Source organism: Littorina saxatilis, linkage group LG2, assembly GCF_037325665.1.
Source record: "Littorina saxatilis isolate snail1 linkage group LG2, US_GU_Lsax_2.0, whole genome shotgun sequence".
Lineage (NCBI taxonomy): Eukaryota > Metazoa > Mollusca > Gastropoda > Littorinimorpha > Littorinidae > Littorina > Littorina saxatilis.
Window position 1 is genome coordinate 45,830,944 of NC_090246.1, and position 14,623 is coordinate 45,845,566.

At 41.9% G+C, this 14,623-nt stretch overlaps 1 protein-coding gene across 4 annotated transcripts in view; it reads left to right on the forward strand.

Annotated features, from left to right (window-relative positions):
• Positions 1 to 14,623, forward strand: part of LOC138955294 (cholesterol transporter ABCA5-like) — a 113,111-nt gene that overhangs the window by 24,992 nt on the left and 73,496 nt on the right. For all 4 annotated transcript variants that reach the window (XR_011452181.1, XR_011452184.1, XM_070326927.1 and 1 more), the window contains exons 8-15: positions 226 to 373; positions 637 to 823; positions 1,280 to 1,338; positions 2,918 to 3,051; positions 6,364 to 6,516; positions 8,365 to 8,484; positions 10,643 to 10,781; positions 11,318 to 11,408. Coding sequence is in view for 2 of the 4 variants with exons in the window: in XM_070326927.1 (XP_070183028.1) it covers positions 226 to 373; positions 637 to 823; positions 1,280 to 1,338; positions 2,918 to 3,051; positions 6,364 to 6,516; positions 8,365 to 8,484; positions 10,643 to 10,781; positions 11,318 to 11,408 (1,031 nt within the window). In the remaining 2 variants the exon portion in view is untranslated. The remainder of the gene's footprint in view (positions 1 to 225; positions 374 to 636; positions 824 to 1,279; positions 1,339 to 2,917; positions 3,052 to 6,363; positions 6,517 to 8,364; positions 8,485 to 10,642; positions 10,782 to 11,317; positions 11,409 to 14,623) is intronic.

Below are 14,623 nucleotides of genomic sequence, written 5' to 3' on the forward strand. Positions count from 1 at the left end.
ATTGCTCTGACCACTGGCCAGTCGACAGTCAAATACTTTTGACATGTAGATCTTTGGACCATCAATTTTCCTAGTAAACGGACAAAGCCAGGGCAATTCGTAATACATAGTTTCAATCCAGGTCCAACCAACCTATTGTCCTCTGAGTCTCGAAACAACACTGGTATAGTGTATATACTTTCATCAGATGAGTTGCTCTTTTGACTGTGCGTGTTTTTTTCACAGGGCATTTTCCTGGATATTGCACATGGAGGAATGAATTTTGACACTATAACTATTGGAGACTTTCCTTTGTACGCCCCGGTCCTGATGTTGTTTCTTGACACCCTTCTCTACCTTTTGGTGGCCATTTACCTGGATCACGTCATTCCAGGTGAGTTGCTTGTGGTCATAATTCTGGGAAGAAACTTTTCATTCTGAATACTTAGTGTAGTTACTTTCTGTTCATTATGTGAAGTAATGTCAGCTGTAGAAATTGAAATATCACTTAATTTCATGTGTGTTGGGGTGTTTCTCCACAAGCAAGTTTTAGAAAGAGGTAATGTATAGTATGAAAATTTCTGTGAATACACATTGATTGAAAGAGCCTTTGTTGCTTGTTTAAGAGTGTTAATCATTCTGTTGACATCTCCCCAGGTGAGTATGGACCGCGCTACAAGCCTTGGTACTTTCTGGAGAAGTCGTACTGGTTTCCCCAGCAGAGAAGTACAGGGGAGAGAACCCACCTTGTCTCTGGTCAAGATCATGCATATGACAGCGAAGCAGTGTCAGGCCCCAATATCGAGCCTGTGTCTTCCGGCATGCGTGACAAGCGAACTATGAGGTATGCTCTTTGTCTTCAATACTCATCCTCTGTGTTTTTATATGTGTGTGTATGTTATGTGTATGGCATGTGTATGGCTCTTTTCATTACTTTTCGTTTTCACTTTTGCCTGTAAACCAGCAGCTGAGTGTAAATTGGAAGCTTCAGAGATGTAGCACCTTTTGCTATAGATGTGGGCCGTACATAGTGTTTATGCCCTTTGTTTCATTGAGTAAGCTCTTTGCTGGAGAAAAATAACTGTGACAATCTGGTGACATTTGACAGACCTTTTGGTTTGTCATTGGGGTATTCCTCTGGTGTCCTTTTATAGTGACTGAACTTTGTTATGCGGACAGCAGTAGTCCTTGTGAGAGTTAAGCCTGCTGTAATCTCTTCATGTGAATTTTTCTTTTTAAACGTATGCACATGTGGATACGAGTGCACACTGAGGCTGATCCATCTTTTCTTTCGCTTCAGAATTGTCAATATATCCAAAGTCTTCAAGGGAAGCGAGGAGACAGTGACAGCTGTCAAAAGTGAGTATGACGGGCGCAGTGGCGGGGTGGTAAGACGTCGGCCTCTTAATCGGAAGGTCGTGATTTTGAACCGCGGCCGCCTGGTGGGATAAGGGTGGATATTTTTCCGATCTCCCAGGTCAACTTATGTGCAGACCTGCTAGTGCCTTATCCCCCTTCAGGTGTACACACAAGCACAAGACCAAGTGCGCACGGAAAAGATCCTGTAATCCATGTCAGAGTTCGGTGGGTTATAGAAACATGAAAATACCCAGCATGCCTCCCCTGAAATCGGCGCAAGGCTGCCTGAATGGCGGGGCTAAAATGGTCATACACGTAAAAACCCACTCATGCAAAAACATGAGTGAACGTGGGAGTTGCAGCTCATGAACGAAGAAGAAGAGAAGTGAGTATTATTAAGCTGCAGTGTTGTAGATACAGCAGTACCTGCAATGTGCGGACAGACCATCGTCAAATTTTCACCACAACAAAATCGATAACAGAGCAATTCAGCTCTTGGTACAAAGGTCACAGCCGCAAAGGCGTGATGACAGTCTCTGTTAACTTGAGTGCACGTGTACCCATCAGGAGGGGGGTGGTTTTGGTCAGGAGTGGAGTACATGCACTTTCTTGCTTTCAAATGCAAACATGCCAACATGAAACTGCACTATGCTATTTTTTCTTGTCTTTTGGTTGTAAACAACAGAAGCTACATTCGCTGAAGGCCCTCAATTAGCTGACGGTGACACCTCTCTGCCCACAGAGGGAGCGTGGCTGGGGGGGTGAGGGGGGGGGGAGGGGGTAGCTGGCTAGACTCATGCAGTGGGGTGCTGGTGTCAGCTGGAAGTGAAAAAGCGCTGGAGGTAATGAAGGTACACTTCCAAAGTTCAGTTGTCACGGCTTCGGGTAAGGAAAGCGATGTTGCGTACAGGGATGGGATTCCCAAATGAAGAGTGAAAAGTCACTGCCACAAGATCGGCATGCATTAAATAAAGCCAGACAAGAAGAAAATAATTATGACATGCAGCTCTATATGCTGGTTTTTATTCAAACTGGTTTTCAATGCTTATTCTCGCAAAGCATCTGCACAAACATGCGTGCCTCTGTGCAGTGTTTGTGTGGCTGCTTTCGTAAGATGACAGTGCATGCCTTGAGTTTTTTTTTTATCTCTTCTTTTAACACCATTCATAAAAATGATTTGCACAGAATGTTTAAAAAAAATATTAGGAGTCTAATGTTATCGTTTAGAGCCACAAGATGTGGCAAGCATAGACTCAATCAGTTTGTGAATCTCTGTGAGTGTATGGGGGGGGGGGGGGGGGGTCACCCCTCCCGTGACCGGCCACCTGCAATGTATGGACAGGTTTGCAATGGCCCAAGAGTGTCCGTTCATGAGAGGGACTGCTGTATTGGTTGTACATGTACGTCACAATTTCAATTTCAATCTGTCGGGGTGTGAAGATGTGTATTCATCTATTGTACTTGTGCAAACAATTGGATCTGTGCGGATGACTCACTTGAAAGAAAAGTTTTTGATTGATCTTTATGATCACGAAATACATCAAAGTTATTTGTTTTCATTGGTTTGTCTTGTGTTCAGACTTATCACTGGACATGTATGAGGGGCAGATCACTGCACTACTTGGTCACAATGGAGCAGGAAAGACCACTCTCATCAACATGATGACAGGAGTGATTCCCCCCACCTCGGGCACTGCTACCATTCGTGGATTGGTATGTCATTTCCTTGTGTTCTTGAGCATTGGAATATGTTTGAAAATTACAAGCTTTTACTTCTTGTTTGTTTGACACGGTTTACACAAGGTTTACTTTAGCTGATATTCTTCTTCTTCTTCTTCTGCGTTCGTGGGCTGAAACTCCCACGTACACTCGTGTTTTTGCACGAGTGGAATTTTACGTGTATGACCGTTTTTACCCCGCCATTTAGGCAGCCATACACCGCTTTCGGAGGAAGCATGCTGGGTATTTTCGTGTTTCTATAACCCACCGAACTCTGACATGGATTACAGGATCTTTTTCGTGCGCACTTGGTCTTGTGCTTGCGTATACACACGAAGGGGGATAAGCCACTAGCAGGTCTGCACATAAGTTGACCTGGGAGATCAGAAAAATCTCCACACTTAACCCACCAGGCGGCCGCGACCGGGATTCGAACCCTCGACCTTCCGCTTTGGAGGCCGACGTCTTACCACCACGCCACAGCGCCCGTCACTTTAGCTGATATAATTTTGCATTCATGAACTTAATTGAGCTTGTAAAGATTTTTTTTGGACACTTTAACTCATTCGCGTTGTGTCGGAATTGGAAGTCCGACAGCTGTGCTTTGCATTGCCGACACATTGGAAGTTACGATCCGACGGATATCACGAATTTTTAACGGTGTGAACGGCCCCGCTGACCAAGGTAAAACAACCCCCGCAATAAACTTCTGCCTGTCTACAGTGGAACCATTCACTGTAAACAGTTCCTTCCCTTCAATTGTTGGGAATAATTAGATTTTTTTGACGGTCACGGCTGTTCCTAGCTTACGATTAAGTTGGTAGCTAAATAGGTCATGACCCTCGGTCATGGCTGCTCCCTGTACTTCCCCTGATAAGGTCCCTGCTGCCAACGCTACAGCGCGCGAGCAACGAAAAGCAACCTCGCCCCGCGCAATACTACTGCCAGCGCTCGGCGCTGCAACGTAAACAAACCCCGGCGAGGGAGATAGCTCCCAACGAGGGAGATAGCTCGCCGCCAAAAGAATAAAAGAGACATGCTTGGCTTCGTCTACAATTGTCTCATTTTGAAGCAACGTACATTTATCACTACAACCAAAAAAGAAAGGACCATACATAACCTTTCCAAAGACACCAAACACGACGTACATACATTCAGACATGCGTGCCATGCGTGAAGTTGACAATAACTGAAAAGCCGACCATGCGAGAGGTTTTCATGTGTTTTACAATAGACTGTAAAAACACAAAGTCACTTTTTCTGTCTTCCACATTTGGTATATATGACAAACACATACATGCACTACACTAGGTTTGGGTGAAAAGGGGTTCCGCCTTACCTGACACGAGTAACTGCCTGTCCAAACCATCGAAAATCACACGTATACAATCATGAAATAGTGCATAAGTGAACCACAAGGTGTATAAACACGCTACAGTCAGCAGTCAGACACACTTACGGGACGGAACCCGACAAAATCAAGTGTTGCAGATATAACACACGTTTCTCATTCAAACTTATAAAGTTTCAACTCAGAGAGAAGACTGGTGCGCAAACCAGAGCCAGAGATAAACTGTTAATTAGTGGCATCTCGCTGCCAGCCTCCAGTAAAGATAAAGAGGGCTCTCGTTTTCCCACGGGGGCGAGATAGTGCAGGCCAGTCTGGAATGCCAGAAACTGGGTCAGGGCAGGGAGGGGTGAAGCAGGCAGTGTGTGGAACTAAAGGGGAGAGTTTAGGGGGAAATGAACAGCCGTGCGGTGTGCGACCCACGTGTTTTGACTTTTCCAAGATGGAGGATCGTTCTGCTACAAGACGTATTAACTTGAAAAGAGTGCTAGAACTTGTTATTCAGGACGGTTCTGATCTTGACCTTAGTGATGATGATAGTGGAGATGATATTTTAGATTCTGGTGACGAGTTTGTGCCAATGGACGATGATTTGGGTGATGATTCGGACAATGAAAGTGTCGATCATGACATTGTGTATGATCAAACCATGACATAGAAATTGTTTTGGTTTTTTTGCTTCAAAGAGGTAGTTTGACTGGATGTGAAGACAACAAAAGGTATGTTCTTTCAAATGTTTCATATATTTTCTAAAAGAGCAAGTTTCAAACATTGCAAAAATGTAAGGTAGGTAAGATTATTTTGTGTTGTTGATTTTTAATATATTTTTTTTAATGGGTCAAAATCGTGCGCCGGGAGGGAACACGAGGGACAATTTAGACGCGTCCCGAATGAGTTAATGTGTCTTTTTACATTTAGTCAAGTTTTGAATAAATGTTTTAACATAAAGGGGGAATCGAGACGAGGGTCGTGGTGTGTGTGTGTGTGTGTGTGTGTGTGTGTGTGTGTGTGTGTGTGTGTGTGTGTGTGTCTGTCTGTGCATGTGTGTTTGTAGAGCGATTCAGACCAAACAACTGGACCGATCTTTATGAAATTTGACATGAGAGTTCCTGGGAATGATATCCCCGGACTTTTTTTTCTTTTTTTCGATAAATACCTTTGATGACGTCATATCCGGCTTTTTGTAAAAGTTGAGGCGGCACTGTCACACCCTCATTTTTCAATCAAATTGATTGAAATTTTGGCCAAGCAATTTTCGACAAAGGCCGGACTTCGGTATTGCATTTCAGATTGGTGGCTTAAAAATTAATTAATGACTTTGATCATTAAAAATCTGAAAATTGTATAAAAAAAAAATTTATAAAACGATCCAAATTTACGTTCATCTTATTCTTCATCATTTTCTGATTCCAAAAACATATAAATATGTTATATTTGGATTAAAAACAAGCTCTGAAAATTACAAATATAAAAATTATGATCAAAATTAAATTTTCCAAATCAATTTAAAAACACTTTCATCTTATTCCTTGTCGGTTCCTGATTCCAAAAACATATAGATATGATATGTTTGGATTAAAAACACGCTCAGAAAGTTAAAGCGAAGAGAGGTACAGAAAAGCGTGCTATCCTTCTCAGCGCAACTACTACCCCGCTCTTCTTGTCAATTTCACTGCCTTTGCCACGAGCGGTGGACTGACGATGCTGCGAGTATACGGTCTTGCTGAAAAATTGCATTGCGTTCAGTTTCATTCTGTGAGTTCGACAGCTTGACTAAATGTTGTATTTTCGCCTTACGCGACTTGTTTTTTACTTATAGTGTATGATCTGAGTAACATATCATGTGCATTCAGTGTCATATTGGTTGACTATTGAGTATTGGATATACTTGTTCCTTTGAGGCACAGAATACGATAAACGTTTGTGAAGATAAATTCATGGTTAGTATTTCGTTGCAGGACGTATCGTACAGTGGTGACATGGAGGAGATCCGGTCCATGTGTGGGATCTGTCCCCAACACAACATTCTTTACGATGAACTGAGCGTCAAGGAGCACCTCTATATCTTTGCTGGCATCAAGGGAGTGCCCGCTGACAAGGTGGAGGCTGAGGTGTGTGCTGCTGATTTTACTCATACAGTCGAACCTGTCAAAAGAGACCACCCAAGGGACTGAGAAAAAGTGGTCTCTTTAGACAGGTTCGACATTTGGCAAACTCCCATCTTCCCAGAAACACTTGAACATAGTGTCACATGTCAAGAAGAACAGGCAATCCAAATCTCCGCGATTTCGTGGTATTCCGCAAAAGAAAAAACAAAAATAAAAATAAACGACATATGCATGTAATTGTGAACTGTACATGTGCTTTTAACTAAAGGCGGGGATATAGCTCAGTTGGTAGCGCGCTGGATTTGTATTCAGTTGGCCGCTGTCAGCGTGAGTTCGATCCCAGGTTCGGCGGAAATTAATTTCAGAGTCAACTTTGTGTGCAGACTCTCTTCGGTGTCCGAACCCTCCCCCCGTGTACACTACATTGGGTGTGCACGTTAAAGATCCCACGATTGACAAAAGGGTCTTTCCTGGCAAAATTGCTTAGGCACAGTTAATAATTGTCTACCTATACCCGTGTGACTTGGAATAATAGGCCGTGAAAGGTAAATATGCGCCAAAATGGCTGCAATCTACTGGCCGTATAAAATTTCATCTCACACGGCATCACTGCAGAGCGCCTAGAACTGTACCCACGGAATATGCGCGATATAAGCGTCATTGATTGATTGATTGATTAAAGGCGAAGACAGACGCACAACACAAAGCTATGTTTTCGACAAAAACACCATTTCAAAACGTCGGGGGAAACACATGTTTTTACAGAGGGGATGTCACACGCGAAACACACAGATGAAGCGCGGTGCGTGTTTTCACAGAAATATCGGTCAGTGTCAGCTTGACCCGTCCAGCTATCGCCGGTCTGTGTTTGGGGTTGTAACACGGCTGGCAGTGCCCACTGATACGGTCAGTGTCAGCTTGACCCGTCCAGCTACCGCGCTGTGTTTGGGTTTGTAAACAACACGGCTGGCAGCGCCCACTGATATTATTGCCTCTCTTCAATCGTGACAGGCTCCATAGACTCTAGTTAGGATTCATCGGTCCGATACTACCCTGAATCGGTACCACATCTGCGTCGGCCATTTTTTTTCTATCTCCGTGGTGCCGGAAACCGAGTCACATGAGTTGATCGTCCGCGTTCATTGGCTGACTACCAAAACGTGTTTTCAGATTTTAGAGCATGCTCTAAAACCCAAAACACGATGCGAAAACACGAAACAGTGATTTCTGAAACGCGTTTTGGGGGATGTCACATGGGAAACACGCTGTTTTGTGTTTGTTTTGAAAGAAAACAGTGTTTTGTGTTGTGCGTCTGACATGGCCTCAACAGCATTTATTTCCTTGAAACTCATTCTTTCTTGAATGGATTGCCTGAAGAAGGAAGAAAGGAACATAAAGAACAACAGATCTCCTTTTAGTGGATTAGTTGGGCAGTAACAGGACTAACGTTCGCTTTGTGTCAAAAGTTCAGAAGTGCATCATCATACCCTGTTCCACTCCTTAATCCGGCATGGGAAAGTAGCAGGCTGTGTGCAAATAGCATAGTAAAACTGTCCCCTTGTTTTGTCAATTTTCCAGGGAGCGCCGGGTTTAGAAACAGAACTTGTGTAGATTTGGTCCAGGACTTGTTAAGTTAACAGCTTAGGTAAATACATGTGTAGGTTCCCAAAAACGCAGAAAAACTAAGCAAAAAGGAAATCCACATGCGAAAATGAGTAAATACTCGGGTAAACTTTGCTTTATTACTGAAATTTATGTTTTATCTCTGAATTACCATTTACATGTGTAGGTCTGTTTCAACTGTGGTTTTTCCTTCCTGTTTGACTAATTGGTTGTCATGTGACCCACCAGGTGATGAGAGCAATGAAGAGTGTGGACCTTGAGGACCAGGCTGAGGTGATGGCCGGCAAAATCAGTGGCGGTCAGAAACGCAAATTGTCAGTCGCCATGGCGCTGATTGGGGATCCTAAGGTGGGTTAAACACGGATTGAAAGGTTGCTGGTAATGCAGAGGAAGTTGAACTAGGACTAAAATAAGGCCACAGAATAAAGCAGTACAGCACATACATGTATACAAGTTTGAGAAAACGTGAAAGGTTGGCTGTCATAGGACAGTGACGATGGATGAAACATTTTTACATTTAATCAAGTTTTGACTAAATGTTTTAACATAGAGGGGAATTGAGATGAGGGTCGTGGTGTGTGTGTGTGTGTGTGTGTGTGTGTGTGTGTGTGTGTGTGTGTGTGTGTGTGTGTGTGTGTGTGTGTAGAGCGATTCAGAGTAAACAACTAGACCGATCTTTATGAAATTTTACATGAGAGTTCCTGGGTATGATATCCCCAGACTTTTTTTTCATTTTTTCGATAAATGTCTTTGATGACGTCATATCCGGCTTTTTGTAAAAGTTGAGGCGGCACTGTCACACCCTCATTTTTCAATCAAATCGATTGACATTTTTGTAAAGCAATCTTCGACGAAGGCCGGACTTTGGTATTGCATTTCAGCCTGGTGGCTTAAAAATTAATTTATGACTTTGGTTATTAAAAATTTGAAAATTATAATTACATTTATTTTTTTTATGAAACGATCCAAATTTACGTTAATCTTATTTTTCATCATTTTCTGGTTCCAAAAACATATAGATATGTTATATTTGGATTAAAAACAAGCTCCGAAAATTAAAAATATAAAAATTATGATCAAAATTAAATTTTCGAAATCGATTTAAAAACAATTTCATCTTATTCCTTGTCGGTTCCTTATTCCAAAAACATAAAGATATTATATGTTTGGATTAGAAACACGTTCAGAAAGTTAAAACGAAGAGAGGTACAGAAAAGCGTGCTATGCAGCACAGCGAAACCACTACCGCGCTAAACAGGCTCGTCAGTTTCACTGCGATTTGCACGAGCGGCGGACTACGGTCATTGCGAAAAAATGCAGTGCGTTCAGTTTCATTCTGTGACTAAATGTAGTAATTTCGCCTTACGCGACTTGTTACATTTAGTCAAGTTTGACTACATGTTTTAACAAAGACTGGGAATCAAGACGAGGGTCGCGGTGTGTGTGTAGATCAATTCCGAGGAAACTACTGAACTGATCTGTGATGCGCTGTACATTACTGTGCTATACTGGCTTGTCACTTCAAGCGATCACATTTTCCACGTGAATATGTCAGTTTTATTTATTATTTTATTAGTGAGTATTTCTACGCACATACCCTCCCAGAGGGAGGCTCATGGCGTTTACAATATGCCGTGGGAGATGGAATTTTTTACACAATATATCACGCATTCACATCGGCCAGTAAATCTCAAGCGTGTTAGGCGAGTATATACTTTCACGGCCTATTATTCCAAGTCACACGGGTATTTGGTGGACATTTTTATATATGTCTATACAATTTTGCCAGGAAAGACCCTCTTGTCAATCGTGGGATCTTTAACGTGCACACCCCAATGTAGTGTACACGGGACCTCGGTTTTTCGTCTCATCCGAAAGACTAGCACTTGAACCCACCACCTAGGTTAGGAAAGGGGGGAGAAAATAGCGGCCTGACCCAGGGTCGAACACGCAACCTCTCGATTCCGAGCGCAAGTGCGTTACCACTCGGCCACCCAGTCAGGGTCGCGGTTATCATTGTCTTCGTGAAATGCAGTGCGTTCAGTATAGTTCTGTGAGTTTGACAGATTGACTAAATGTATTAATTTTGTTGTTGTTTTTATAAATGTCCTCAATGATGTAATATCTGGCTTTTTGCAAACGTTGAGGCTGCACTTTGGTAACCTCATTTAATTTAATGGATGGAAATGTTGGTCAAAAATTCATTGACTCAGTCCGGACTATGGGTTTGCATTTCATCTCAAAAGTTTAAAAATTAATTGATAAGGTTGTTAAATTAAAATTGTCATTAAAATCGTAAATTTCCCTTACAAACTCAAAAAAGACTGCGTTGTAATCCTCATCAATTCCTGAATCAAAAAGTCTCGGTTTAACGGCTTTGGCTAGCAAGGTTTTCATGGTCGAAACGATGACTGATACGAGGTTTTCAGAGTCGATCTTTCAGTTTCAGGCGGACAGGTTGATTTAATGTCAAGATACTGCTTGACGCGACTTGTTTATTTTTCAGATCATCTTTCTAGATGAGCCGACTGCTGGAATGGACCCCTACTCACGGCGCCACCTGTGGTCTCTGCTGAAAACCAGCAAAGAGGGACGACTCATCCTGCTGACCACACACTTCATGGATGAGGCAGACATTCTGGCCGGTGAGAGTATTTGACAGTGTAAAATTCATTGTCTGTGTGTGCCTTATTACTACCAGCACACAGTATTTCATGCTATCATCCTTAAACAGGCCTTTTTAATTCACACTTGAATTCATGGTAAAGCAGAAATAAGTCTACATCAGTTTCTTAAATTTTGAACAGTAGAACATTGTTTTACAATTTTCTTATTTAATCTGGTAAATTTCTTGATGTGAACTATACTTGAAAAAGGAATACCCATTGTCTTGTGTTGATTTTTGACTACTTCTCAAACAGGAAAAGCAATGAATTGTAAATTTGGATTCAAACAGCTGTGAAGCTTAGCAGAATTTTCATCTGCAGACTCATGCAAGATCTGGTATTTATTCAACTATGAGCATGTTTTGCTCTCTCTGTGTGTCCCTGTGTTTGTGTTTTTTCCTTTATTTCTATTTCTCGCTGTCTCTGTCACTGTTTCTTCCTCCTTCTCAGAGGAAATCTCTTTCTCTCTCTCTCATTTATGTTTTTTCTCTCTGTTGCTGCTTGTTGGCTTGCAGACAGGAAAGCCATAGTCAGCAAGGGACAACTGAAATGCTGCGGATCTTCACTCTTCCTCAAGAGCAAGTTTGGAATCGGATATCACCTCAAGTAAGTGGTTGTTTCTTCTTCTTCTTCTTGCAGCTTGATGTTGTTTTTTGACTCGCCTGAGTAATTGGTGAGTATTAGGAATCATATGTGTCCGGTTGTATGGCCGTCCGGCCGGCCGTCTGTCAGGCCGTGGACAAAAAACTTAACGTTGAGGTTATCTTCGAAGGTTTTCAAGCTAGACCTCTGAAACTTTGAACACTCTTAGAGTTTGATGATCTCAAAAAGAGACCCCAGTTTGGTTGACCCTCATCAAGTTTGGGGTCACAGGGGGTCGTGTGCGATTCATAATAAATCAACATTGATGTTATCTCGGGCGTTTGTGAAGCTAGAGCTTTGACACTTTGAACACTTCAAGGGTTTGATAATCTACCGACAAAACCTTAGTTTGGTTGACCCCTGTCAAATTTTGAGGTCACAGCGGGGTCATGTTTATAAAAGCTTTACATTGAGGTTTTCTCGGTTATTGTGGGAGCAAAAGCCTTCAAATTTCAGGAAATAGTCGGTGTTGGTGATCAGCAGACATGACCAACATGTGGCTTGTTTTTATCAAATTTTGAGTCCCAGCATGAAAATGTTTGCTGGAAAAGATTTTCACCACTGAAAATGATCCACTGAGCTATCAAGGATATCAGTCTTGACCTCATTAAGCTATGAGGTCATTTGTTTGATTTGGTCAGTCTTCCCTAGACTCTTGGATATGACATCATATGACATCATGACACCAAGTGTCTGAGTGTATACATATTTTTTCTGGGCTAGCCAAAACTCAATTTGGGAAAGAAAATGACTAATTACACATTAACATGCTTCCATTTGAAACTTCGAGGTCTTCATCGGGGATTGACGCCCGACAAAAGCTAATTGAAGCCCGACGGAGCGAAGCGACGGAGGGCTTCAATTAGACTTTGGGAGGGCGTCAATCCACGATGAAGACCGAGAAGTTTCAAATGGAAGCATGTTAATGTTATTGTAATTCAATCTTACGACGATCTCTTTCCTGCTTTCATGCGGTTGTAAACAGACAGAATTGGTTCTGTTCTGTTCACACTCTACTTTCAGTCCACCTACCTGCAAGGGTCAAGTCCCAAGAAATATGTCTGTGTATTCCTATCGTATCACTCTGCTCCTGTTTTGTTTTCTTTCACACACATTTTCTCTTCCTTTTTGACGGGTTTCTGGACAGCAAACTCTAAACAAATTCTTTTCATCACAAAAGCGATCTTTGGAATTGACTGACGTAGTCCGGAAGAATTCATGCATCAACTTACGTCACGTATTCGACGTCATCACTTCGCATACCTTATGGTCTCGGTATTTTGTTGGCCTTTATATTTCCTACTTGTAAAATGACCCTTAAAGCTAACCGAGACTAGTTGAGGCTGTATCAATGCGCCTCGCCAGCAGGTTGTTAATGCATTTTTTAGCGAGTGGTTATCGACAATTAATGACCGGTAATTTTTAATGAGTTGGGGCATTTTGACCAATCACAGGATCTGTTTCATTAAAACGCAAACTTGATTGAATTACAATAGTAATTATTATGATTCTGGTCATAGGTAGTGGAATCCTCTTTTTAAGACCTACAAAACACTAATGGACATGACGAAGGAGAGTCGTATTTGAGTTGTTCTTCTGTACTGGTGACAGAAAGGGAGAAAACTGGTCAAAATTCAAATCTCTAGTTTTGTTTTTAGAATATAGCTTTTCATAAAGCAGGAATACTGTAGTATCTGATTTTCAAAAGAAAAAATTACTGGTTCACATGGTTCTTACATAATCTAACTTTTAAAGCTGGTTCCTGTGTGTCTGTGTGTGTGTTTGTATGATGACGATAGGATCTGAAACGGCTGCACCGACTGAGACAGGAATTGCAGAGAATGTTCTTTGCCACTCGAGTCGTGTCATAGGGTACTTTTGGAATAGCAAATTTGAAAGGATTCTTTAAAAAACGGTGGAAAACATTATATACCCTGTGAGCCATCAAGGATCCTCCCCGTCTGGGCTGTTGAAACTTGGTCTTGTTAAAAGACGTTTTCAAATGATTACCGGGCGATACACTCGAAGCACATTTAGTGAAGTTATGTTGCCAAATCATCAAAGATCAACATTTCACTACACGGATCGATGCACACAGTCGAAATAGATGTGACTTCCACACGACCGAAGACTACTTACTAGCAGACTAGCAGACGACAAACAGAGAAATCACTGATCTAAATATTTAGATCAGTGAAAGCAATCCGTTGAAGAACAGTTACTCCGCTTATTCATCTTCAGTTAAGCTTATTTCCCCTGCCATAAGTTTCCTTGCAGATCTGCAGTCGCGTAGTGAAATGAACTAGTGTCATTGGAAGATTCTTCTCAGTCAATGATCGAAGCACAGTAAGTTCTATGCCGACAGAAGTCACTTTGGGACAACACGACGATTGACTTTATTTATGAGCCCAAAGGCAACGATATCGACAAGAATGTATGCATTTGACATTAAATGAAACATTCATAGACAGTTTGCAACTCACCAGATCTGCCAAAGAGCCTTCACTCGTGAAAAACGATGATTTTTATCAGACGGGTATCGAAAACAATCTCTTGGTAACCTGCGTTCCTCCCTCCGTGGCGATGTGACGGCGCACATTTGTTTGTTTGTGGCTGTTAATCGCATAGCAACACAGTTGAAATTTGTGTGTAAAATAGCATCAATGTGTCCGAATCAGTTCGTTATCTGCGTTCCGATGGTTATTCAGTGTGAGTGGAGTTACTTTGAATCGAAAGTTGAGGGTAACCTGCGTTCCATGTGTGACGGCGTGAACAAATTTGATTGCAATATTTTATACAAGAAGTAAATTTCATTGATTCTGGCTCAGTCTTATATATTTTGTATGCAGTGTTTTGGTAGTGTATCTGCTTTTCTACTTTGAAGCTCATTTGGAGTGATACGCTGATCGAAGTGAGGTACCCTTAGTGTGACATCAGTCGTATGCAGGTTACGCCTCGGAACACACTCGCATTTCACAAAAACAACAATAAATGGCAACATTTCTAAAAATGCATCAGTTTTGTTAGATACTATTTGAACAAAAACAGCACAAACACGGTTTTTACCAAAAATACAGAACGTGATGCAAGTCGGCAAAAACGCTCCTAGTGTGTGTTCCCGTTTTGGGTCGCCATCTTTGCTGGCATTTTCACAGTAAATTTTGATATTACCATATTTA